At 41.1% G+C, this 23,921-nt stretch overlaps 1 protein-coding gene across 2 annotated transcripts in view; it reads left to right on the top strand.

The window, feature by feature from the left end:
* efcab11 (EF-hand calcium binding domain 11) overlaps window positions 1-23,921 on the top strand; it is a 114,232-nt gene that overhangs the window by 69,568 nt on the left and 20,743 nt on the right. The window contains exon 6 of one of the 2 annotated variants that reach the window (XM_049463867.1): window positions 21,306-21,563. The exons of the other annotated variant lie outside the window; for it this stretch is intronic. Coding sequence (XP_049319824.1) covers window positions 21,306-21,387 — 82 coding nt within the window. The 3' untranslated portion in view covers window positions 21,388-21,563. Of the gene's footprint in view, window positions 1-21,305; window positions 21,564-23,921 lie in introns of those variants that run through there. 2 annotated transcript variants of the gene reach the window in all.

Genomic DNA, 23,921 nt, shown 5'->3' with positions numbered 1-23,921 from the left:
ATAACGTTTTAAAAACCGAATTCTGTGGAAATATAAAAAAATTGACAGTATAAACAGAGGTTACACCAGCTGCTGCATTTAAATAATGGAGGTAGAATTACAGTATATTAGAAAAAAACGTGATTGAAAGTTGTCTGTTTTGCCATTGAAACCTATGGGGGTGGGTGGAGTTACACGGCTTTCTGCAGCCGAACATCAGAGGGCACCCGACCTGTGGTGGCTTCACTTTTAAGAGACGATGCTCTGTCCAGCTATACACAGTCTATGGTTTCACCCACAGAAAAATATACCTGTTACCTGTCCAGGTAATGGTTATGGCTTTTCATACAGCTTAGTATTCCTGTTATAACTGTTTGTTTTCTTTTTCCAGTTGTGAGAAATGAAATGAAAATGGTGTACAGAACATTGTGCTCCAATGATACCTGTTAAAATGTGTCAGGGTTGTTTTTTTAAATAAGGTAAATTTTGTGGTGAAAATTGCAGAAAACTTCTTCTTCTAATGACTCTCCAATGAAGGTTATATTTGTGTAGAGTAGAAGAGAAGTGTGCATCCCACTACAGAGTGTACTGTAACTTCTGGAAGGTGTTTTTTGTGAAGATTTGTCTCATTTTTATCCCATTTTCTCACTAATTTACAAAGCCAATTTCCCAACCCACTCATTATCTGGGCAGAAAGTGTTTATTAGCTCAATAAAACTACTAGCAATTATAATAAATACAAACAGCAATTTTATAAGAAGCAGAGCTTTTACAGCACTGTTTAGAATCTCTCCTCATCTGAGTTTAATAGTTATGTCTAGATAGTTTCTAGATAGTTAGTTCTCATCATATCAACACCTGTTTTGGTAAATCAAATCTTACTGATATTAAATCAGGTGAGCTGCTGACGGAACTGAACATAATATACACATGCTGGCTGAGGGAAATCGTCCAGGAGATATCTGGAACTACACTTTCTTCTTCAGCTTGGTTCAGAACAATGAGAAATTCTTTTTTTTTTCTTATGTGCATCTGTTTAAATCATATGTGGGGCTTTTTTTTGGTAAAACACTCATATTGCTAAGATAAATTAATTTGTGTAGTTTGCTTAGGTGCCTAAAACTTTTGCACAGTGTTGTATATTGAGCTTTGCAGAATTACAGTATATATCATTATATCATTGTTAAAGTGGGCAGCATATCATGATAATATCTTATTGTGAGATTCCCTGTGATTCAACATTAATTTCTGTCTATTTAAAAGATTAGGGGCTAAACAACTTAAAGACATTTCCTTGTACTCTCCAATTTATACAGAGCTGTGTGTGAGAATAGCATAAGAATAAGGAAAATAATCAGTGCTGAATAACTCCCTCAACATCACCTCTATACGTGTGTAAAAGATGTGTCTGGTCTCTGTTTGTTTATTTGTGCTAAAAAAGTACAGGTGGCCTCTAGTGCATTATTTTGTATGCGGTGTGTCTGAAGTGTCAGAAGAAGTGAAGCGAGTTTTGGGGAGAGAGTGTGTGTGTGTGTGTGCACGTGTGTGTGTGGCTCACGCTTAGAGATTCTCTGTGTCTTGGCTGCTCTTTATATTTGATTTCATATTTCAGCTCCCCTCAGGTGAGTGAGATGGAGTGTTAATGAAAGCAGCGTGGAACCCTGGTGGTGTCCTATCAGTCCGCTGGCCCGGCTCAGGCGGGAGCTCCCCACTCCTGCTAATCAGCGCACACAAGAGTGTGTATGGAAAAAGCTGCCATCCTTACCTCCTCAATAGTGGGGTCATTTCATCCCCAGCAGGGCTTCCTCATATGAAACCTCATTTCTGCTCTGGGTTTCTCATCTGTACCCAACTCTGAGGTCTTACACTCCAACGCCTACGCTCTCTTCTGGAGCTTAAGCTTTTACTTTAAGCTTAAAGTTCTTTTTTAGTCCATTTAGTGAGACCAAATTTTTTAGTTAGTATGGTCATTGGATGCACTGAATTTACACTTATTGACCAACCGATAATGTAAATGTGTCACTCTGGCCAAACACACAGTTTGGTATTAATAAAGGAAACAAATTTACAGGAAATGTCGGAGACAGGAAAGGTCAGTAACAAAATTTCAGCTAAGGTAAACAACATACTGTATCAGGAAGAGAGCAGGCAAAAAGAGTAATACACAAGAGATCCGAACAAGAAAAGGGCAAAGCAAAAAGAGTAGTCAAAAACAGAAATAAGGGTCAGCAACGATAAACAATAAGTACGAGGGCTAGGCAAAAGAGTCGTCAAAAATACAAAAATGAGTCAAAAACAAAAGAGCAATAATCTAATGAAACACAGGGTAGAAGAGCTAGAAACTAGATTCAATACGAGGAACAGAAACAGGGGAGTATTTACTCTAACAGGACCAGGTGTGTGTAATCAGAACTTGGCGATTTAGAACGCTGTAGCTACACTGGTGAAAGTGCATGATGGGAGTTGGTGTCTTTAGTGTGTGTTAGTGTGTTAGTTGCTGGCAGGCAGAGTGACAAGATCAGGACTGACAAAATCTTAACATGGTGATTGTGGGGTCTGATTAACCACTGGGTTCTGCCTCAAAAGAGGGTGTAAAAGTGCTTCCAAAGCTGCAGTATAAAAAGAGTCTCAGAAGCTATGTGGGTAGTGTACCTCCCGGTGAAAGATCGTTGACTGCTACACAGGCCTCTACAATCCAAGTAAAGACATTCTGCCTGGTTGACAGACTTTTAGTGGGGGCGCAACATTGGACATAGAGAAGCTGGATGGGTGTTTCAATGAATTTCCTGCAGTGAGATGAATTGGCCATTAGACAGCCACCATCTTTTTGTGATCGCAGTGATGTTGTGATCGAGACCCCTGCACTCCTAAAGGCTAGAACCATATAATCTGTAGTGACAAATCCAGGTTTTGTTTGGGATCTATTGATCACTTAAGTGCTGACTTTACTGTAGAGAGAAGCACTCACTCTTTTGGTGTGATGACCTTTGATGGTCTTCGTAGTCCTATAATTACAAACTGTAGTCCTGTATTCATTTCTCTTTATAATCTGTTACCCTCCTTTCACCAGTGCAGTGATAAGCACTGATTAGCATGCTGGGGGTGTTATTGTGTGTTGTGCTGGTACCAGTAGATCAGATGCATCTGTGCTGCTGGAGTTTTTAATCTCTCCCTGTCCTCCACTCTATTAAACACTCCTACCTACAGCCGAAACACCTTGTAGATAAAGTAAAGTCAGAGATAGAAGCTCTAAATAAGTTGAGTTGGTCATCTTCTAGTCCTTCATCAGTGGTCAGTCACAGGAAGGCATCTATTCTTAGCAGTGATGAGCTGTTTAAAAACTCCAGCAGCACTGCTGTATCAGATTCACTCTTACCATCACGACACACTTTAGCACACCACCACATTGTCAGTGTCACTGCAGTGCTGAGAATAATGACCCACCACCCAAATCATAATAGCTGTGTTGTGGTGGTCTCTTCTTTGTGCTCCTGACCATTGAAGAACAGAGTAAAAGTAAGATAGTAAAGTATGCAGTGAAACAGATACAGGACTACAGTTGGGTACTATAGAACTATGAACCTATGTGGTGAATAAAGCTAATAAAATAGACAGGTCATCTTGATGTTATGGCTAATTGGTCTATAAAATAGACATGTACAGTCATTTTTACGCTTACTTTTAACTATGGCTTACTCCCAGGCATAAAGAATGTGCTTTTGATGCTTAGATACACCGCTTCAGAGGCAGAAGCCATGCTGTTTTGTCTCGAGGAATGTGCCCTACGTCTGCCAGATATTCTTCTGCTTGGCATGAAGCTCAAGGTGCTGCAGGAGATGTCTGCGAGTGTCCCTCCAGGGAGAGAGAAAAGGCCTGATTACTTTAGGCATCTGTGTTTTGCCTCCGTTTTTGTCCTGCGCGGTCTGCAATCCCAGCCAGACGAAGAACAATACTGGCACTGGATCAATAGAATCGGTTTGTACCAAAGCATGTTGTACATTCTGTAGCCTTGTGTGTTTTATTTTTCCTCGTTTTATTTTTTTTTGTTTAAGGTGAAAATGCCCTCCGCTTGTCGGAGATCAGCCGGGCTGGCTTTTTCAGAAGTGTGTGACATAAAGCGGTTTTGCTGTGGAGGCTTGAGAAGTGGAGTGAGAGTTAAAAAAGCTGAGTGTTTGAGGAGGAATGACTGGGCTGTGTAGACTAAAGCTCTGTCTATCATCCATTACACTGGCTGAACCACTTTTGGCTGGATATTTCTGATATGTGAATCTAGGGCTGGGTGATACTGTAGAAAAATAAAACCTTTTTCCATTTTCTCCCCAATTTACACGGCCAATTACCCAACCCACTCATTAGGACACCCTCTTTCAATAGTAATGCCCCAACACACCAGGAGGGTGTAGACTAACACATGCTTCCTCCGATACATGTGAAGTCAGCGACCGCTTCTTTTCGAGCTGCTGCTGATGCAGCATTGCCGAGCAGCATCACAGCACACTCGGAGGACAGCACAGCGACTCGGTCCCTATACATCAGCTCACAGATGCCCTGTGCTGTGGACATCACCCTAGGAGTGATGTGGGGAGAGAGAACCATCTACCCACCCAGAGGGAGCAGGGCCAATTGTGCTCCCTCTGAGTGCCGGCAGATTGATGGCAAAGCTGCATGAGCGGGGGTTCAAACCTGCGACCTTCTGCTCATAGTGGCAGCGTTTGAGGGCAGATAAAACCAATGTGGGGCTGGAATAAAGAATGTATAATAATTTGGAATTGGAATTTTTTTACTTTATTGTAATAATCGTAGCTTGGTTGTAAGGATTTATGAATTAGAACTTAATTTGCTGAGTATAAAGGAGCGATTTCACACCTGTAGTTGTTTTATTGTCTCCCTCTGTTTGGTTTGGTTTCACACAGGCATAAACCTAAACGCACCAACATATGCATCAATAAACATGTGCACATTATCTCCCTTTTGATTGGTCAGAGCTGTCTGGCGCTGGAAGAAGAAAGTAAATATAGTGAGAAAGTTCTGTGTTTCAGTGCGTATATCTGTATCTATAGCAGTGTTAGCTGCTTTAACACAGAACACTGATGAAATTTACTGCTGCACTTTTAAACACATTGTAAGTGTTTTCAATGGGATGTGCAGCACAGATGTATTAAACAGAGTTGCTGTGGCTGTGAGCAGTGAACACTGCACATACCGTGCTCTTAGTGTGTAAACAGCATGGAGCAGCAGCAGAGACAGCGTTTGTTTATAGTAGTATTATATCTATAACTTATATATCAGATTAAACTGCATATTTAAAAAGAAGGATATTTGATAGATGGGTCAGATAGAGGATAGATCACATTCTCACCACAACAACAATAGCCATATATCAAGTCCATGATGTGATTTGTTTTGCAAAGTTAAATTAATGACTCCAAAACTGCCCTCCGCTTGCCAGAGAGCAGCGTGGCTGTGGCTGGGTCTCTCTCAGAACTGTGTGACATAAAGCGGCTTTGCTGCGGAGGCTTGTGAAGTGCAGTGAGCACTAAAACAGCTGAGTGTTTGAATAGTGTCAATAGGCAGAGGAGGAGTGACTGGGCTGAATAGACTACGGCTCTGTCTCCCACTCATTACTCTGGCTGATTAAACACTGAGCAAATTTGATGATGAATCTGGCTTTTTGTTAAGAGCTTCCAGTTGCAGTGTCTTTTTCTCTCTCTCTCATTCTCTCTCTCTCTCTCTTTTTTTCTGCCTCGCAGCCTTTCGCAGCGGCAGTCTTTAAAGTGGGATAAATTGTGAAGTAGTATAAACAGTGAATTTCTCTCTCCCAGAGCAGATGATGATTGAATATCAGGTTCTCTGCAATAGGGACTGGGTTAAGACTAGGAGTTATTATGGAGATGGCTGGAAATGACAGCGGTGCCAAATGGAGCCAGCGGCTTGGGACGGCGCCGGAGCCGGGCGACTTTTCGGGATAAGAAGCGGATTTAAATAAATTGACTTTTCCCCTCCCGCGACTCAAACGGATTGTTGTTAAGAGTGTTGGGGCCAAGGCAAGTGGTAAACATTCATTAGAAATCCATAGTCTCGGAAAAAAACGGAACAAAAAGCACACCGGCTCCACTCATTTGCCGCAAAGGCGCCGCTCTCGATCCCAGTTACATAAGCTATTTACCACCTGCAGACCCTCCAGACAAATTGCCTCGTCTTCCAATTGGCCAACAAGTTTGTGAGGATGTCTCCCTGACGTCTCTTTTAATTCTCTTTAAGAACCTGCCTCCTCAGTAACTTGCATGATTGCAGATGTGAAAAGTCACTGCAATCCCCCTATTAACTAAGCAGGAGAGGCACGGGATGCACACAGTGCAGTCATCAATCTTTCCCCCAGTAAGCACATTCTAATTTATAACCGCAAGCTGCGCCTTTACGGCTTTTGTGCTGAGCGCGAACGTGTCGGGACTTCGGTATGCCGTGAAACTGTCCTTCCCTTTTTCATTCCGACTGACTGCAGTATTCCTGCACAGCACACTACACGTCTTCACTTCAGCTGAAGAGACAGAACCGATTGTGTGTTTTTGCGTCTATGTCTTTGTGTCTGTCCACGCTTATGTCCGTACATGTGTGTGTGTCTGTCTGTCTGTCTGTCTGTGTGTCCCTTTGTGTGTGCGAGTGTAAGTGTGAGTACATGTGCGAGTGTGGCTGCGGGGCTTGGCAGCCCAAGTGTTTGGCTGCTTGGCATGTGCGTCCTCCAAGGATGTGTGTATATGTGTGTCTGCATGTGTGTGTGTGTGTGTGTGTGTAGAGCTGTTGGTGGAACAGCTTAGTTTTCTGTCCACTCCTGCTGCATGTTTAGAAATAGGCTGTCCCTGCTGGCGCGGCTCTCTGTCCTCCAATGGCGGCCGCCTGGTGCTGCAGACATGTGGCACAAGTGGAGCACAGAGGGATGGGAGTGGGAAGGGGCACAATGGAAAATACTGTTTGAAAGCTTAGAGACAGTATTAAACATAGAAGAACTGGATACTTTACTAAAATCATCTACTGAACCTTTTTGGTAAATGTTTCATTTACAAAGTGTGCACTTGACCATCACCAGTGGCGCCTGTGACCCTAGAACAGGGGTGTCAAACTCATTTTGGCCAAGGGCCACATTGGCATATTGGCTGTCCTCCGAGGGCCAGATGTAACTTATAAATATAAGAAAATGTAACCAAATGTAATATATGTAAATGAATGTAATTACTCCTTAATGTTAAATAACTCTCAATATATTATTTATTCAATCAAATATTACAGTTGCATGGAAAAAATGTTTGCTTGTTGCTCTATTAACATAAATCCTGTTATGAAATCCAAAAACTCCATCAATCAAGAACCAAACTATACAAGTGAATAGAAATGACATAAAATACAAGTTATATTAACTTTGATCAAAACGTTTGATACTGAAAAGAGGCTTAATTAATATAAAATCAAAAATTGTGAGCTGTGACAGATTTAGCATTTCCTCATCCAACCACTAGTGGGAGCTGCAGCAGCACAAGCCCACAGTCTTTACTGAGTCAGAGCTACAGCCCAGCCACGGGCTACAGGACTCAGCTGAGCCAGTCTGGAGCGTTTTTTAAATTTTAAGTTCTTCTGTGTATGAAATAAAATAACCCCACTAACCGGATAATACAGCTCTCTACAGTTCATATTTCAGCCCAAGCAGCTAACAGCAGCAGTTTAGAGCAGCCATCCCGGAGTCACTGCTCGGATTACATTATAAACAGGTCAGTTAGCGCGCTGCTAACCTCAGGATGTTTATAACTACGGAGTTTAGAACACACCACGGCTGCAAGGTTAGACTGTTGAAGGCTACTGAAGACTATTAAAGGCTATTGGAGGTTATTGAAAGGGTTATTGGGGGCAGAAATCAGTAAAGGCTGGTTAGATAAGTGATTCACCTCCTCGTCCTTTGCTGAGGTGAAACTGCGACTAGCGATGTCACAGTGATGTTTATTAACCTCATTAAAACAGATTTTATCAGCTATTGTCTTATAAATATTTACACATAATTTATATCTCTTCTAAAAAGCGTTTATTTTGGTCAGTAACACAAAATGCATACCGGTCTTTCGCCTTGAAGCACAGCCGTCCGTCTGCATCAACTTTTCTTTTTCTGGATATTATGGGATAAACATGTCTCAATTCCACCCGCGAAGTTACACCTTCCCTCCGGCAGGGTTTCCACATCAATGACTACACTGCCGTGTAGTGGCAGTAAGCCGTAACTTTGCGGGTAATACAATCGACAAGCATTGTGGGAAATGTATTTTTTGGTCAAAGAACGCTTCTGACCTATTTATTATAGACACTAAGATTTTACAAGCTCTCGCGGGCCACATAAAAAGACGTGGCGGGCCACATTTGGCCCGCGGGCCTTGTGTTTGACACATGTGCCCTAGAAGGCTGTGGACAGGCACATGCCTCCTCCGATACATGTGAAGTCAGTCACCTATTTTTTTAAGCTGCTGCCGATGCATCATTGCCTGAGCAGCGAGTGCGCTCGGAGGACAGTGCAGCAAGTAGGTTCTGATACATCAGCTCACAGACGCCTCGTGCTGCCCAATGCCACCTTGAGTGTGATGGGGAGAGAGTGCCATCTACCCACCCAGAGGGAGCAAGGCCAATTTTGCACCCTCTGGGAGATGGCAGCTGATGTCAGAGCTACATAAACGGGATTCTAAGCACTTGATCATTTCCAGTGCCCAGTTTGTTTCGCTCATCATTCAGTTCTAACTACTGGACCACTGTTGGTGTCATTTTTGGTGGGTGGTCTATTCTCAACTCTAGTCAAAGATGCAGAGGTGGGTAAAAACCGCCTATCAATCTTACTGTGCATGATAACAAAAAGTGGCACTGGGCTATATGAAGATATTTTATTGAATCATTTAAAATGTTTGAATTGAATCGGCAATTTGTCGCTGTCCAATGAAAAACAAGTACAGTATTTCCAAAACAGCAACGTTACAGAAGAGAGATAAAACCATCTGAACTTTCAATGAAAGTCAAAATAAGTTTATTTCAGGTCATTTGGAAAAAAAAAAATCTTTTGGTCCGTTCATCAACAAATTTTGGCACAATCTAAGGGACAGTTGGTTTGTTGAAATCATGTAGTAATCTAAAAATCGACAAAAATGGAGATACTTGTTTTTCATTGGAAAACTACGATATACCTTAATAACCATATCATCATATCGTCAGTGCTAAAAGAACACTAACTCAAGTGTACAAAAACTGAAGAAAAATTCAGAAGAAAGTATTTGAATAGACGTTTGAATACAAAATCTTTCCCTGCTGATGAGTTTTGTCTGTGTTAAAACATTACCATAAAGGCTTTGTATCATAAAAAAATATCTTTAAATATTGTCATAGAAATTCCAGCCAAATAATTCTACCAAGACTTCCAAAGTATACCCACCCGTAATTTGGGTTTATGACATTGGGTGTCTGATTTGATTTACGATGCTTACTCATACTCGTTTTACTAATATTAGCTTTATATGAGATGAATAATTAACACAGACTTTGTGGTTTCATTCTTAATACTTATTTTATGACTTGATTTATGGTGGGGGCATAATTCGATGTATTCTACTGGACTGCATTTAGATATTTGTTACTGAATTGATTTACAGTACTTCCTTTACAACATTTAAAATACTAATTTCATGACTCGATTTGTAATAATAGACCCATTGTTGGGTTTTTGGTTTGATATACTAAGTGCACAGTTTAATTTACAATACCGAATTAAGGATTTTACAATACACATTTTTTTAGTTCAATATTGCATACTTTTTAGATTAGAGTTAGGATACTGGAAGAGTGTGACGTGAACAATTTGGGAGTGGGATTGTGATTCCTGGGTTTTGTTTGCAAATTTCGGCTGCATGTGCACACACTGCTGACACAGGTGTTCAGCTACACACAGAGCACTAGCAGTTGAATATAATCTGGAGATCTCCACATAAGCCTAAAGTCATCAGGAAGGCTATGGCACAATTGAACTGCACTCTCTGGAGTGAATGGTGCAACGTTGGTAGCACTGCTGTGCTGGGAATGCTTTACCACACAAATTCCTGGTCACTGGTGGTTCTGTGGTGTTCCCTTTCTGTCACTGGAAGGGGTGGAGGGAGATGATTAATTGCTTGACCTTTTTCAAAAGTTTTTTTTTTTAAGTATGAAGAACCTTTAAAATGTATGAAGAACCTTCAAATAATCCAAAGCAGGGTTCCCGAACCAGTCTTCAGGAACCCTCAGATGGAACGGTTCAGATTTTTTTCTATTTCTTTATATGATTTCAGTTGAATTAGAGCAGAACTCTGCACCACCATGAGACCCTAATGACTAGTTTTGAGAACCATTATGAATTAATGAAAGAAATCGCTCTTAAAACATACAGCTCTGGTAAAAAAAAAAAAATAGAAAGCACTTCAGTTTCTGAATCAGTTTCTCTGATTTTGCTATTTATAGGTAATATTTAATGTTTGAGTAAAATGAACATTGTTGTTTTATTCTATGAACTACAGACAACATTTCTCCCAAATTCCAAATAAAAATATTGTCATTTAGAGCATGTATTTGCAGAAAAATGGAAATAGTTGAAATAACAAAAAAATGCAGAGCTTTCAGACCTCAACTTATGCAAAGAAAACAAGTTTATATTCATAAGGTTTTAAGAGTTCAGTTCAGTTTTTTAATCATAGTTTTCATGCATCTTGGCATGTTCTCCTCCACCAGTCTTACACACTGCTTTTGGATAACTTTATGCCTGCAATCGTGGTTCACAATTTCAACTTGGTTTGATGGCTTGTGATCATTCATCTTCCTCTTGATTATCCATCTTTTTTCAGAGCTGTAACTTTTTCAAAACCAATTTGCTTATGTCATACAGAAGTAGCAATAAAGCTGACTTCTGCCAACGTTTGATGATGTAAATGGCCTACACTAGTGTAAGAAAGGGTCTTCCTAGCACCTTTACATTATGGCTCTTCCACTTCCACAGTACTTCTACACAAAGGACACTTTTGGCGCCTTTATCTTAGGAGTGCAGGTACAACAAAATGGCAACCCAGGCTAGATCACACATTAAAAGCAGTTTAGCGAGCTTACAAGTTGTTGGACAGTCGTTTTGCTTATGTGGTACAACGTGGCACTAAAAGCTGACTGTCCCAGGGTTGTAATCAGAGTGTCTGTCGATCTTGTGTGTTGTTTGAAGAAAGCGCAGTGTAGCGCTGGATGAGTGCGACGGCGCCTGCGTTTAAGCAGCTTTGGGATTATGTATGTATGCGCTGGGATTAGATGTATGGATGCTTGTCGTACACTGCCAGGCCTAAGCCTCCTCTCGTTTGTAGGCTCGGCAGGTAGCGGCGGAGGCGAAAGCCAGCCACCCATGACAGCGGCATCAATATCACGTCTGGGGGCTACGGGCAGGGAAGAAAATTTCTGCTGCACATTTCACAACTCCCATTGATGCTTTCAGGGGTTGCCATGACAGCGCGGCGCACCGCTTTTAATGGAAGTGATTTAGTTAATCTAAAAAGGGGCTGTAGCCGTAACATCTCTCCCGGGGCGCGGGAGCTCTCCATCGATCAGAGGAGAAAACACTCTGCTCCGAGACCACAGCCCCGGCCCTCTGCTGCCAGGAGGGGATGAGGTGGGGGGGGGGTAAAGAGGTGCCACCAGCGCCACAAGGAGCCCCAATTAAGGCACAATCAGAACACGGCTCAGTAGCGCAATTGCTCTCCCACTGCCACTTAACTTGCAGGAGAAGAAGACTTTCATTTAGAAGATATTGGACATAGTGCTGGGTGGTATTGATAGAAATCCATATTAAAATAGTTTCCAAATGTATCACGATATCAAGGAATCAAAATACAGTGCCCTCTGTAATGTATGAGAACATTTTTTCTTTGATTTATACCTCAAACCACTAGAGATGGAAAGATTGATTGGAAAAAGTTGAGCATTATGTATTATAGCAGTTCTGTGCTAGGTTCACTTATCGCCTCCTTGGTCACAGAATGCTGTGTTCCTTGTTTAATCTCTAAATGGAACTATGGAGCTGGCACACGGCTCCAGACACAGATACAAGTACAAGTATTCTTGTATTTGTAGAATGTGTACAACTAATGCATTTTGTGGGCCAAGAAGAATAAAGACTTAATAAACCACTTAATAAAACCACTGACCAGATATTCCTCTTGAGAGTGCACCTTTAAGCTTATACAATGAGTAGCTATTAGCACAGCAACACAGCAGAGCTAACAAACACCACTATCCACACAAAATAACAAGAGATGCCAGAAGTCTAGCAGCATCTGGTGGAAAGTTAGAGGATGCATGTTTAAAATAATGTTCAAAAAGAGTTTTTGCTGCTGGATAAACAGCATTTTCAGTTCTATTTCTGTACTGGATATCCCTGCTCTAATAGGTTATTTCTTTTTTACTGGCTTACCTTTGTCTTTTGTAACATGTAAGGACATATATGTACATTTGATGGAGGTACTATAATATAACTAGGACGTTCTGCCCATGCTGAAAGTTGTTTCACAGCTGTTTTTCATTTGTTGAGAGATCTTTTTTTTTAAATCCCTTCACAGTCTTTTAATGTGTTCAGACAAAGGTTTTATAGAGTGTCCTTATTTATTCACTGTAGACTGTATTTATTTGTATTGTATTTATTTTAAGCCAGATGTTGGACCCCTGCATTTTAGTAGCTGACACCGTACCTTTGATTTACTACCTCATAGCTTAGTTTGGACATGTGCTTTTCTGCACTCTAAATCATAACATTCAGCACTAAGTGTTTGCGCAGAGAGGTCGTGCGAGCGAAGCTGGCCGAGCATCTTTTCTCTCACTTTTCTGCAGCGTCAGGATGGGAGCTAAGTGTGCTTCTTCTGACAATGACAGAGTAGCGCCTGCATTCTGCCATGCCTCTTTTCCCACTGCTCCTTTTTCAAAAAAAAAAAAAAAAAGGATAAGAAGAAGAAGAAAAAAAAAACGAACAGCAAAGCAGCTCTCAGATTAATATACCTGTGCCTCTGGTGCGCATTGATGATGTCATTACTGGGCTCTGTCTCCTGGGAGGAGTGCTGCATCCTCCGCAGGGAATTCTGGCATAGAGAAGTGAGAGCAACACATTGGCCAGGCAATATTTATCTCAGTTAGGGTTGTCCAACACATTTTTGCTGAGGACATGCTGCCCAGTATTTTTCTCCCATTTGCGCTTCCATGGTGATTTTTTGTCGCAGAGCAAATCCTATGTGCCTGGGACGGCTGGCGCTCCCGCTGTTCCATTTGCTCAGGTTCTATTTCACTCCTTTACAGAATGCTTTATCTGAGAAGTGTTTCTCGAGAAGTCTGGATGAGTTTGGCTGCTTTTTTTGGACGAGTCAATCGGCCGGGCTTTTTCACAGATACAGCTGCCGCACGGCGCCGTAATGAGAACAACATCCTGTAGCCGTGTGGTATTATTCTGATTATGACGGTATTCTAGCTATGACAATGCATTAATTAGAAGATCTGCATGCTTGAGCGAGCTTTCATCGCTGCTCTGTTTCCAGGAAATTCCTCGGCACTCAGCGAAGCTCAGTCAGTGCCTAAGAGTGTCGATCAGGGATGCCCTAAACAAAGGCATCAATGAAAATGAAAATAAACAAAAACTTTTTTTTGTAATTTTATCCATCAACCCCACCACTCATTAGGACTTTCCCTATCACTAGTAACACTAGGAGGGTAAAGAGGAGCACATGCCTCCTCCGATACATTAGAAGTCAGAGTCCACCACTTTTCCGACTGCTGCTGATGCTGCATCACTGATAGCCTATGTGTTTAGAAGATCTGGCTTTGAAACGCATGTACTGTACTGACCAACATTACAGATAGAGCATCAATCAATTCAGTTCAATTTTATTTCTATAGCACTTTTTACAACAAAAGTTGTCACAAAGCCGCTTTACAGAGAAAAACAGGGCCACGCCTCTCATGAGCAGCACCACAGAGATGCCAGTTATTGTGGTGACACAGTGGCAAGGAACAACTCCCTTATATTAAGAGGAAGGAACCAAGACTCAGTCAGAGGAACCCATCCCACTTGAAGAGACCATCTACCCACCCACAGAGAGCATGGCCAAATGTACCCTCTTGGACTGCTGATGCTGATGGATTGCTAGGTTGGAGGCAACTTGTTGACATAATCAATGCCATTGATTACAAAAATATGTCATTTGGCATAACATGCATCAAACTGTCTCTAAGGCTACGTTCACATTACCAGACTGAAGTGACTCAAGTCTGATTTTTTACTCGATGTGGCTCAAATCAAAGTTTTTCATGGCTGTGTCAAAGTGCCAAATCTGATTTTTCACTTTCATACGTGGTCTTAAATCAGATATGTATCCAATCCATGGACATGCTTTGTGAATGTAAACTCTCAAATAGGAATTAATGCGTCTTTTTGCTTTTATCTGTTGGTGCAGTTGTGCAGCTATTGCTGCAAAAACAGCAAAAGCAAACCACCTGGTATTTTTTCTCCTCCTCCACCTGAGCATGAACTTCAGACCAGCTGTTTACTCTCCACTCCAGCAAAAGATGCTCCACATATGAGCTTCAAACGCATCCATTTCCCTTTATAAAGCTACGAGTATCTCGTGTCTCTAATAGGAGTTTTTTTTGTTGTTGGTGAAGAAGGCGACGTTTATACACTTTTCAGGGCCTGAAAAGGCGACGTTTATACACTTTTTCGTTCACATTATACACAGATACAGTTCACTTACATTAAAAACATAGGCTGTGTCCAAAACTGCACTAGTCCACAGTAAACAATGTGTTAAACGTTGTGCACCACTATTAGAGGTACATTCATTAATGTAGTGAGTAAAGTATATAATCTCTAAAAGCAGAAAATATAGAATTGAATGTAATAAGTATTTCCAGTACAGAAAGTATCTTGTACTATGGAAGACACTTTAGCTCTTTCTGCAGGGTTTTTTTTTTCTTTGGATTTGTGGTATGTAGTTTGTAGACAGTTCTTCGTTTGTGTTTAGTTTGCATGCTAACTTGTTAACTCTGTAAAATCAAGATGGAAATGTTAAAGTGAACACATTCAATATAAACAACAGTTCCAGCAATTGGAAAAATACATAATAACCAGTCTAATGGATCTGCCCTGGCTCAAAACTGTACGGCACAGCCTTAGTTACCATTTGGCCCTGGAAATTGAAAAGCAGTGAAAAAACTTTGACAAGATCTGACAAGCTAACTACACTCTTCCCGTCCTTTTCTTAGAGTCAATCAGACAAACACAGCGATCCACATGCAGTTATCATCCCCTAATCAAGTCTTAATAACGAGTGATTATGGCCGTGTCATCCGTTTCGCCACCTCTGAAGTGCTACGCAGTGTCTTGAGCATGTGTTGAGAGCAGTGGAGAGGTGCAGGGTCTCTGAAGAGGGGCATGGAGGACATCTCAATGGTTCTCCACAGGGAGGACTGCATTAGAATCTAATTAGATCGGTAGCACACTTCCATTTGAACGGGAGTCACCCACACGGAACAAGAAAGTGCGATTTTCCAGTTGCTGGATACTTAATGTTGTTTTAATTCTCCTCCCTGTTGCTACCAAATTTCCCGCACAACTGCTGTGTTTGCACTCGATCAGTCTGCTGCTCGGAGTAATGTAGAAATCACACAGTGAGAGAATGAGGCAGGAAAACACACAGCCTCCCCCCGCGAATGTCTCCACCCATGTTTGTTCTTTTGTTCACCCACAGGAGAAGAGTCTGGTCGCTCTCAGTGACTTTGGCCCTGATTGTTTCTGGCTTCAGCTACAACGTCTGCTTAATGAATTCCGCATGGAAGCATGGTCTTATCAGATGGTACGACACGGACGCTCTCAGATTTGCGTGACATCGTGTTGGCAATAAGCGGCGGAGGGAGGAAGCGAGATCCAATGAGCAGGAAATAGGAGATTCCACTCCAGCAAGCGAATGGCCATTCCAGTTTAATCTGCGATCGAGAAGTGGGCACTGAGTGAAAGAGAAAGCTTTTCCAATACTCCGTAATGCCCTCCTTCCCTGCACTGATGCAATTCAGTTTGCTCTCACGTCGTCTTTATCTGCTCGTTCATCCTCGCTCATCTGCCAATGCCATCGAGCGTTTGCTCACTCGGAGAGAGTGCACTGAAACACTTCCCCTCTACTCCATAGAGATGTCTTTAGAGTGTGCTGAAGATAGGACATGAATGGCCATGAATGGGGATAAAGATGTGAGGATCAACTTGATGGGATGATTCTTGACATGCGTGTGTCAACTTTGGTAAATGGTCCAGGACAACCTATTCAGTCTATTCTGATTTTTTCCAGTGTAATATAGACCAGACCACCCATCCAGTTTAAAGTACAGTTTTATCTAGACTGTATGTAATATTGGGGAGAGTAATGAGGGTTAGTGCAGCATTATATAATGTACACTGTGTTGCCAAATGGTTGGTGATGTAAGGCTTGGATGGAGCTGCTCCATCTAAACCAATGACATGAAGCTCTTTACACTCTACTGTTCTTGAGCTGATCTGAAGCTTTGTGAAGTTTGGAGATCTGTAGTGATTGACTCTTAGCGTCCGCTGACCCCGCTCTGTTATTTTACACAGATTTTTTTATTCCCAGCTGCATCTACTTTGTTATAATATCACTGACAGTTGGCTGTGGAATATTTTGTAGAAAGTTAATTTCATGACTGAACTTGTTGCACAGATGGCATTCTGTCATAGTGCCATGCTGGAATTCCACACTAATGTAGAAGCAGTCTGCATTAGGCGCTTTGTTTTTACACATGTGACCATGAAAGTGATTGAAACCTGAGTTTAATTATTTGGATGCATAAGCGAATACTTTTGGCAATTTAGCGGAGTCCAGCATATTTTAGTAATTTCTTTGCTTGCACTGAATTTGTCCTGTGTTGAGAGCTACTCTTCACTTATGTTTAAGATCCATTAACTAAAACGTTCATGCTCTTGCCTAAGATTGCCATAAGATATATCAGCATGATAAACAATGCATATAAATTAGAATATTAGGAGTTAATATGAGTTTTTTTTAGTTTAGGTAAGAGTACCTACATTGTGCTTGTCTATTAATACCAACCCAATTTTTGTGTACAGACTCACAGCTTTAGGAAAGATGTGCTGTTAATTAACTAGTACAATCATTTTATTTTAATGAACAATTTGTATAATGAGATTCTAAACTCATTTGTTTCAATTGAAATAAACTTTTAAGCTTAATGTGTTGGTTTGTCAGACAGGGATTGGCCCTTGGTGAGGAATATATTTAAATATATTCTACAACAAAAAAGATTTAAATAGAAAATCCCCTTTCAGAATGCTATGTAGTCCAAAACTAGGTTGAACCCCTGTCTAGAAAACTACAACTTGGGCCCTATTTTATCTATAGTGCATCGGTCAACTACTCATCACACAGCTGGATTTAGGTGGTATTGTGAGGGCACAAAATTAATCATTTTTTTGCTTGAAACACACAAAAGGCATGTACTAATTATCTTAATTAATCATGGGTGTGTTTCGGGCCTGATATGAAATAAACCAATCAGTGTGTCACTTGTTATTCCCTTTAGGAGGCAGGTGCTCTCTGACTTTGGATGTTGACCTGCACGTTCACACTGTGAAGATACACCAGCAGCTCATTTAAGGGAAAAGCAATGTTATTTTATTCTTTATTCTATTTCGTTGAGGGGAGTCAGGTTTGCGCTTTGCAACGTGTCTGTGTGTGCAGACTGCTCTTGCATGGCTAAGATAGGATTGGGCAGCTGACTGTTGTCAGGGTTTTAATTAATCAGTGGTGCACTTGTATTTCCCACCAACAAGATAGAAACACGCCAGATATTTACCTGAACACGTCTAACCAGACATTACTTAAGAGTAAAAATGAGAGTGGTGCAGGTATATATTCCCAAATGGTTTCAAAGAAATGCACAAGTACAGATACTCAGATCAAATCAGGTAACTGATCCAGTTTTTGTGGCTTATCATGATGATGATGATGATGATATTATCCCCACCTGATCATGCCTCCAGGATTGAATGTAATACTAAACCCTAAATATTATTCTTATTCTACTAGCAGACATTTTTCCTTAATAGTAACTTATTTAAAGTTAATAATATGAATTAAATCTGGTGTATAAAAGCAGGGTAATCACTAAATTGTGCTGGCCTAAGGCTTTTAAGGACTGGAGCTGAACACTCCCGGTGTGAGACATATGGTTTAGTATTACATAATGTAATCTATATGATATGTACTGCATAAGATACTTGATATGACTTGCATTACATAATATACCTGATATAAATATATATACATATATAGTGTAACCTGCATGTTTTGTATTACACAATGTACTTAAACTGACATGCCGGAACAGCATGTAAATGGATCCTGAAGTGTTACCTCAGGGGGCAGTTTTGGATTCCCACACTTGCGTAAGTTGTGAGGTGTTATCTTGTGAGTGAGGCTGAACACTCACAAACCTGAGTGTGCTCATGGAAAGGTCATGTGAAACATCAGAGAACATGGGAGATAGAGATTTCTGAAGTAAAGAATAGTACTGCAGTGTTTTTTTTAGAGGAACCATATTAACCATATTACTATGTTTATATAAATGTTCAAATGTCATACATCTTAAAAAAAATAAAATAGTAATTCAGTTCAATATGTGAAACAATTTTAAGCGTTTATTTCTTTTATTGTTGATGATTATGGCTTTCAGCCAATGAAAACCCAAAATTCAGTGTCTCAGAAAATTTGAATATTATAAAAGACCAACTGGTACTTTTGGCAGTACTGTGGGCAGTGTGCCAAGTCCTGCTGGAAAATGAAATCCTCATCTCCATTATGGCCGTTGTCAGCACAGGGAAGCATGAAGTGCTGTAAGAGTATGCGGGAAAACTCTGCACTGACTTTAGACTTGATAATAAAACACAGTGGATCAACACCAGCAGATGACATGTCTCTCCAAACCATCACTGATCATCAGTACATTTTACATTTCATTTATAAATCAAGGAAGCAGAGTCTGGAGGAAGAGTGGAGAGACACACAGTCCAAACTGCTTGAGGTCTAGTGTGAAGTTTCCACCAATCAGTGATGGTTTGGAGAGACATGTCATCTGCTGGTGTTGATCCACTATGAATTACTAAAATAAAGTAACTTTTCAGTGATTTTCAATGTTTTTTAGATGCACCAGTTTTTGTAAAAGTGTGTTTTCCTCACAGTAGACACTCTTCTGGCACGTTCTGTGTTCTTTCTGTGGTATGCTAGCAATAAAGCTCATTTTATAAGTATAAATGCCAACTGAATATCTACTCACACCTCCAAAAACAGTGATCCTAATGGATCTGACACATGTAACTCCCACTTAAAGTCATGTGAGCTGAGCATCTCCTGCTAGCGTTCATCAGCAGTACCATCTGTACTAGTCTTGCCCTCGTCACCCACATCCAGGAGCTGCCAGCAGAAGAAAAGGAAAAAAAAAAAAAAAACGCAGAAAAAATCTGCCATGCTGCTAAAGCTTCTTCCACAGGACTGGCTGCTCTTACTGCGTGCCTTCACCCTCAGGCCTGATAAAAGGCTCAGTCAGCTGAAAATGAGCGGCTCTCCTCCCTCCCACGCCCACCACCTGTCTGGGGAAGGACCTCCATCAGGACATGAAATAAGTCAAGCACCGGCTCACTCAAGTCAATCAGGCAGCACTCACTCGTGGCTTTCAGACGAGCTGCTCAGGAGGGAGAGGAGTGTGTGGGCCCACCACTGCCGCCATGCCGCTTCTGTTATTACAGCGCATCGCCACCGGCACTGGAAACAAGTGGGACTGCATGCTTTAAATGGCCGTTTTTTACAGTCTGAGGGCACGGGAAACTTGCACCGGCACGGTTTGTCATGCGTTTATTGGTATTGTCATGCACAGCTTGCGTTACGGAGAGTGATACTGATGAAGATGGTGAGTGTCGAAATTAAAGACAGCATGCAATATTGAATTTGAGGGAGGAAGCTGAAACAGTCCTTTATTGCTTTTCCTGTTTTTCGCTCCCAGTTAATATCAGTCGCTGACAGTCGCTCAATACAGCCTTCAGATTTTCTGCCTGTGTGTTGGTGGCATTGTGGATGTACCCCACTGTGTTTCGGGCTACTTTCTACTCATGTTTAAGATCTACCAACTGACAAGTTCTTGCACTGCTTAGGGGTAGGCGATATGATTGAGTATGGATACACCAGCTCAGGTATTGCGTCCTAAAAGTGCTTTTGTTGCAATAAACGTTTCTACTGTCCAGGGAAGGGCTTGCTACTAGATTTTGGAGCATTCAGAGACGTTGCGTTCATTAGTGAGGCCAGGATGTTGGATGATTACCATTCAACACGATTCACACAAAGCAAACTGTTCTTCTCTATAGTTCCCCAATGGTAGAAGAAACTACCTTCTACTACCAGAGCAGAAGTGTCTTTTCCTATCTTTAAAGAACCTCCTGAAGACAGAGCTCTTCAAAGAGCACCTACTTTCCTAACATCTCTAACAAACTACCTTCTACTACCAGATCAGGAGAATCTCTCACTATCTTTAATAAACTCCTGAAGACTGAGCTCTTCAAAGAGCACTTACTCTCCTAACACCTCTAACTAAATACCTTCTACTACCAGATCAGGAGAATCTCTCACTATCTTTAATAAACTCCTGAAGACAAAGCTCTTCAAAGAGCACTTACTCTCCTAACACCTCTAACTAACTAGCAGTTCCACTGCTCCTCAGCTCATTGTTTTATAACCCCTCTAGCTCACTTTGTTTCAGTAGTGTATTCAATAGTGTATTTTTGAATGATTCATTTTTTTTTATTCAGTGTTTTGTCATATCGCCAAGAGTATCATTATCGCAAAAATACCATGAAATATTGTGATGTTATTTTAGAGCCATATTGCCCACCCCTAGTAGAAACACTTCCCTGTACATTAGAGAGAAATATACTCCAACAAAAGCAGTAGAAACACTTAATTACTGCCCTTGATTTTGTAAGAAACATTTAGTGTGTCTTTCTGATATGCTGCCTAGCTATACTGATAACCCACTGATACGTCCATAAAAAGTATTGTCTTTTAAATCATCGGGATGACGATTTTGTACCACCGTATCATCCACACCTGACGTCGCCTCCAGAACTGAATATCACAACAACCCTGCATAACCCTCACCTTCTAATAAGCATCTGTGTGATTCTTCTCTTCTGACAGCCAAATGGACCATGACTCGGATGGCCACATCAGCTTCAAGGACTTTGAGAACGTGATCACTTACGGGCTGGTCAACCACTGAGAAGCCATGGCGGCTGCTGAAATAAAGGCTGTGGGATCAGCTGTAAGTGTCCACAGGCGACTGGACCTCCCCCAATCTTTATGTTTCAACACAAACACTTTCATCCCCACAATTTATAGCTCCTCGCTGTTCATTCAAGCCTTCGGCAGGTAAACACTTGCCCCCCCCTCTCCTCCCCCCCCGCTCCTCCCCCCTGCTCTCTGAAAGGCAGCGGTCAGCCATTAGGAGAGTGCACCCTGGCCTTGTCTATTGAAAGGCAGAGTAGCTTCAATGCTTTCAGTTGAGTTTGATGATGAGCTTTGATGTTGATATTGATCCAGTTAGTGTGAGGCAGCCCTGTGTAATAGGGGCGTACTCATGCTGTATCTATTGTCCAGTTGTTTTACAGGCTGCATTAAGGATAAACCCGGTCTCGACAGCTTTCATTGACCAGGTTGTGCTCTACCAGTTTTTTTTTTGTTTTTTTTTCTCACAGTAAATTTGGGAGCTTCTCTTTTTTACAGGGGACTCCTGTGTACTTGCTGTTTCATCCCAGTACACAGCATGTGAATGACATACCATTGGATGCCCTAAAATTAGAGATGTAGTTTAGCCCCTGATCCGGTCAGATTCTCTTAATGCTGAGTATAAGCAGATCCAGCTGATCCAATCAAATCTGCTGTATTTTTCACACTATAAGATGCACCAGATTTTAAAGCGCACTATCAATAACCATCTATTTTCTGTTCTGTTCTCATACATGAGGTACAGTGAATTATAAGGTGCATTTTATGAGACACTAGTAAGGAACAGGGGTGTCTTCATGTTTTCCTTCTAATTCAGCAGGTCTCGCCACTGGGTGGTGGTAGTGGGGGAAATAAAGTAAAGCAAAGCTAAGTAAACAAAACTGCAATTCTTAAAATATATATTTATATATAATATTATATATATATATTTCAGGTCAAACGAGCGCTGGAATTTTCTCTCCTGTTTATTTGTGTGAGTAAAGTGCTTCCGTTTATTTACAGTGAGCTTAGATTTCCAGATTTCCACTAAGGTTGGGTGCAGCAGCATTAGCGTTAGTGGCTAACCTTGCTAGCCACAATTAAAGCTAGTAAATGCCATCCAACAGCACTACACTGAGGAACCCTGAGTGTTCGTGTAAGCCAGGGTGATATTAGCTAGCAGTTCGTCCCACATAGCTTGTTTTAACACAGTAAATGTACAGGCTACAATCCGATATACTCATCTTTGTATGGCGAAAGAGCTAGTGCTGTGGTTAGCGGCTAATGCTAAAGCTGCTTCGGCAGTGCTAGCAGGGGCTAGCAGCAGGCTAAAGGGTGGTATTATTCACCTCGGAACGGCGAAAGAGCTAATGCTTAGCGCAGTTAGTGGCTAATGCTAATACTGCTCCAGCCTCGGTGCTAAAATTCGAAACTGAAACTCCTGTATAATGCTGTACTTAAGCAGAGTGGCTTTACTGCTCCTTAATACCTGACTGGAAAAATTTATTAAGTGCGTCTTATAGTGCAAATATTACGGGTTGTATTTTGCTAAAAACTATGGTCACGCTTTTAAGCATGATCTACCTTAAATAAATACTGAAGTGAAATCAATTGACTGATATATGTTTATTTTCGTTTTATATTGTTTTGTATATATGATATCTGCTGTTGTCTTTTGACTACTGATGTGAAATTAATGTGAACTCCTCATAGTGTGGTAAATGCAGTATGATTTGGTTTATATTAGGATTTGAACGTTAGCATTAGCATTAGACTCATCCTCTTGATTGTAAAAGTTCTATTTAGTGTGGCTTCGAAATCAAAAAGTCTTTTTTTTCCACTAGTAATGCAGAATATGTATGCGATCAGTTTAGAATAATTTCAGGTTCTGTTTTTTTCTGCTTTTATGACAAAAAGCTGTTGTTTTACCTTCTGAGAATGCACCTCACTTCTCCTCATTGCAAAGAGCATGACAGCTATCCATTAAAGGTACTTTAGGGAGACCAGAGGGCACTCTGTGAACTGTGCAAAAGTGAAAAATAGAACTGGGTCAGGCTGCAAAATAGTGTAAAAATTGTAAAAAATAGACTGCAAATGATTGCAAAATATAAAATAGTTCCATAATGCAGAATTTCACTTAATGGCACCTTGCGGATGCCAGAGGGAGTTAGTGATCACTGTGTAAAAAAAAATGAATAATTGGAACTAGATCTGGCTTAAAATAGCCGATACCCTATCTAGTAAAATATATGCCTGGATTGGACCCAATTCCTGTGCACTGGATTGTATTGGGACACCTCCACTTAAAATCCTTCTCATTATTCCCTTTTGCACCTAAGAAACACGCAGGTGGCTTTTTTTAGAATGGAATATATAAACGATCACTCTCAGGTTCTGCTTTTGGTCCCCTCTGCAGCCATACATTAAAAAGCCCGGGCTCGCTCTTCTAGTGGGTTTTATGGGACTCCTCTTGTTACATGCGATTATAGGAGCTGTAAATAGTTGTTTGTGTTTTGAGAGATTTACTGCACTCCCGTCTGAATAAAGATT

The sequence above is a fragment of the Astyanax mexicanus genome, chromosome 14 (assembly GCF_023375975.1).
Source record: "Astyanax mexicanus isolate ESR-SI-001 chromosome 14, AstMex3_surface, whole genome shotgun sequence".
In the NCBI taxonomy this organism is placed as follows: domain Eukaryota; kingdom Metazoa; phylum Chordata; class Actinopteri; order Characiformes; family Acestrorhamphidae; genus Astyanax; species Astyanax mexicanus.
This window is presented reverse-complemented; position numbering and strand designations above follow the sequence as displayed.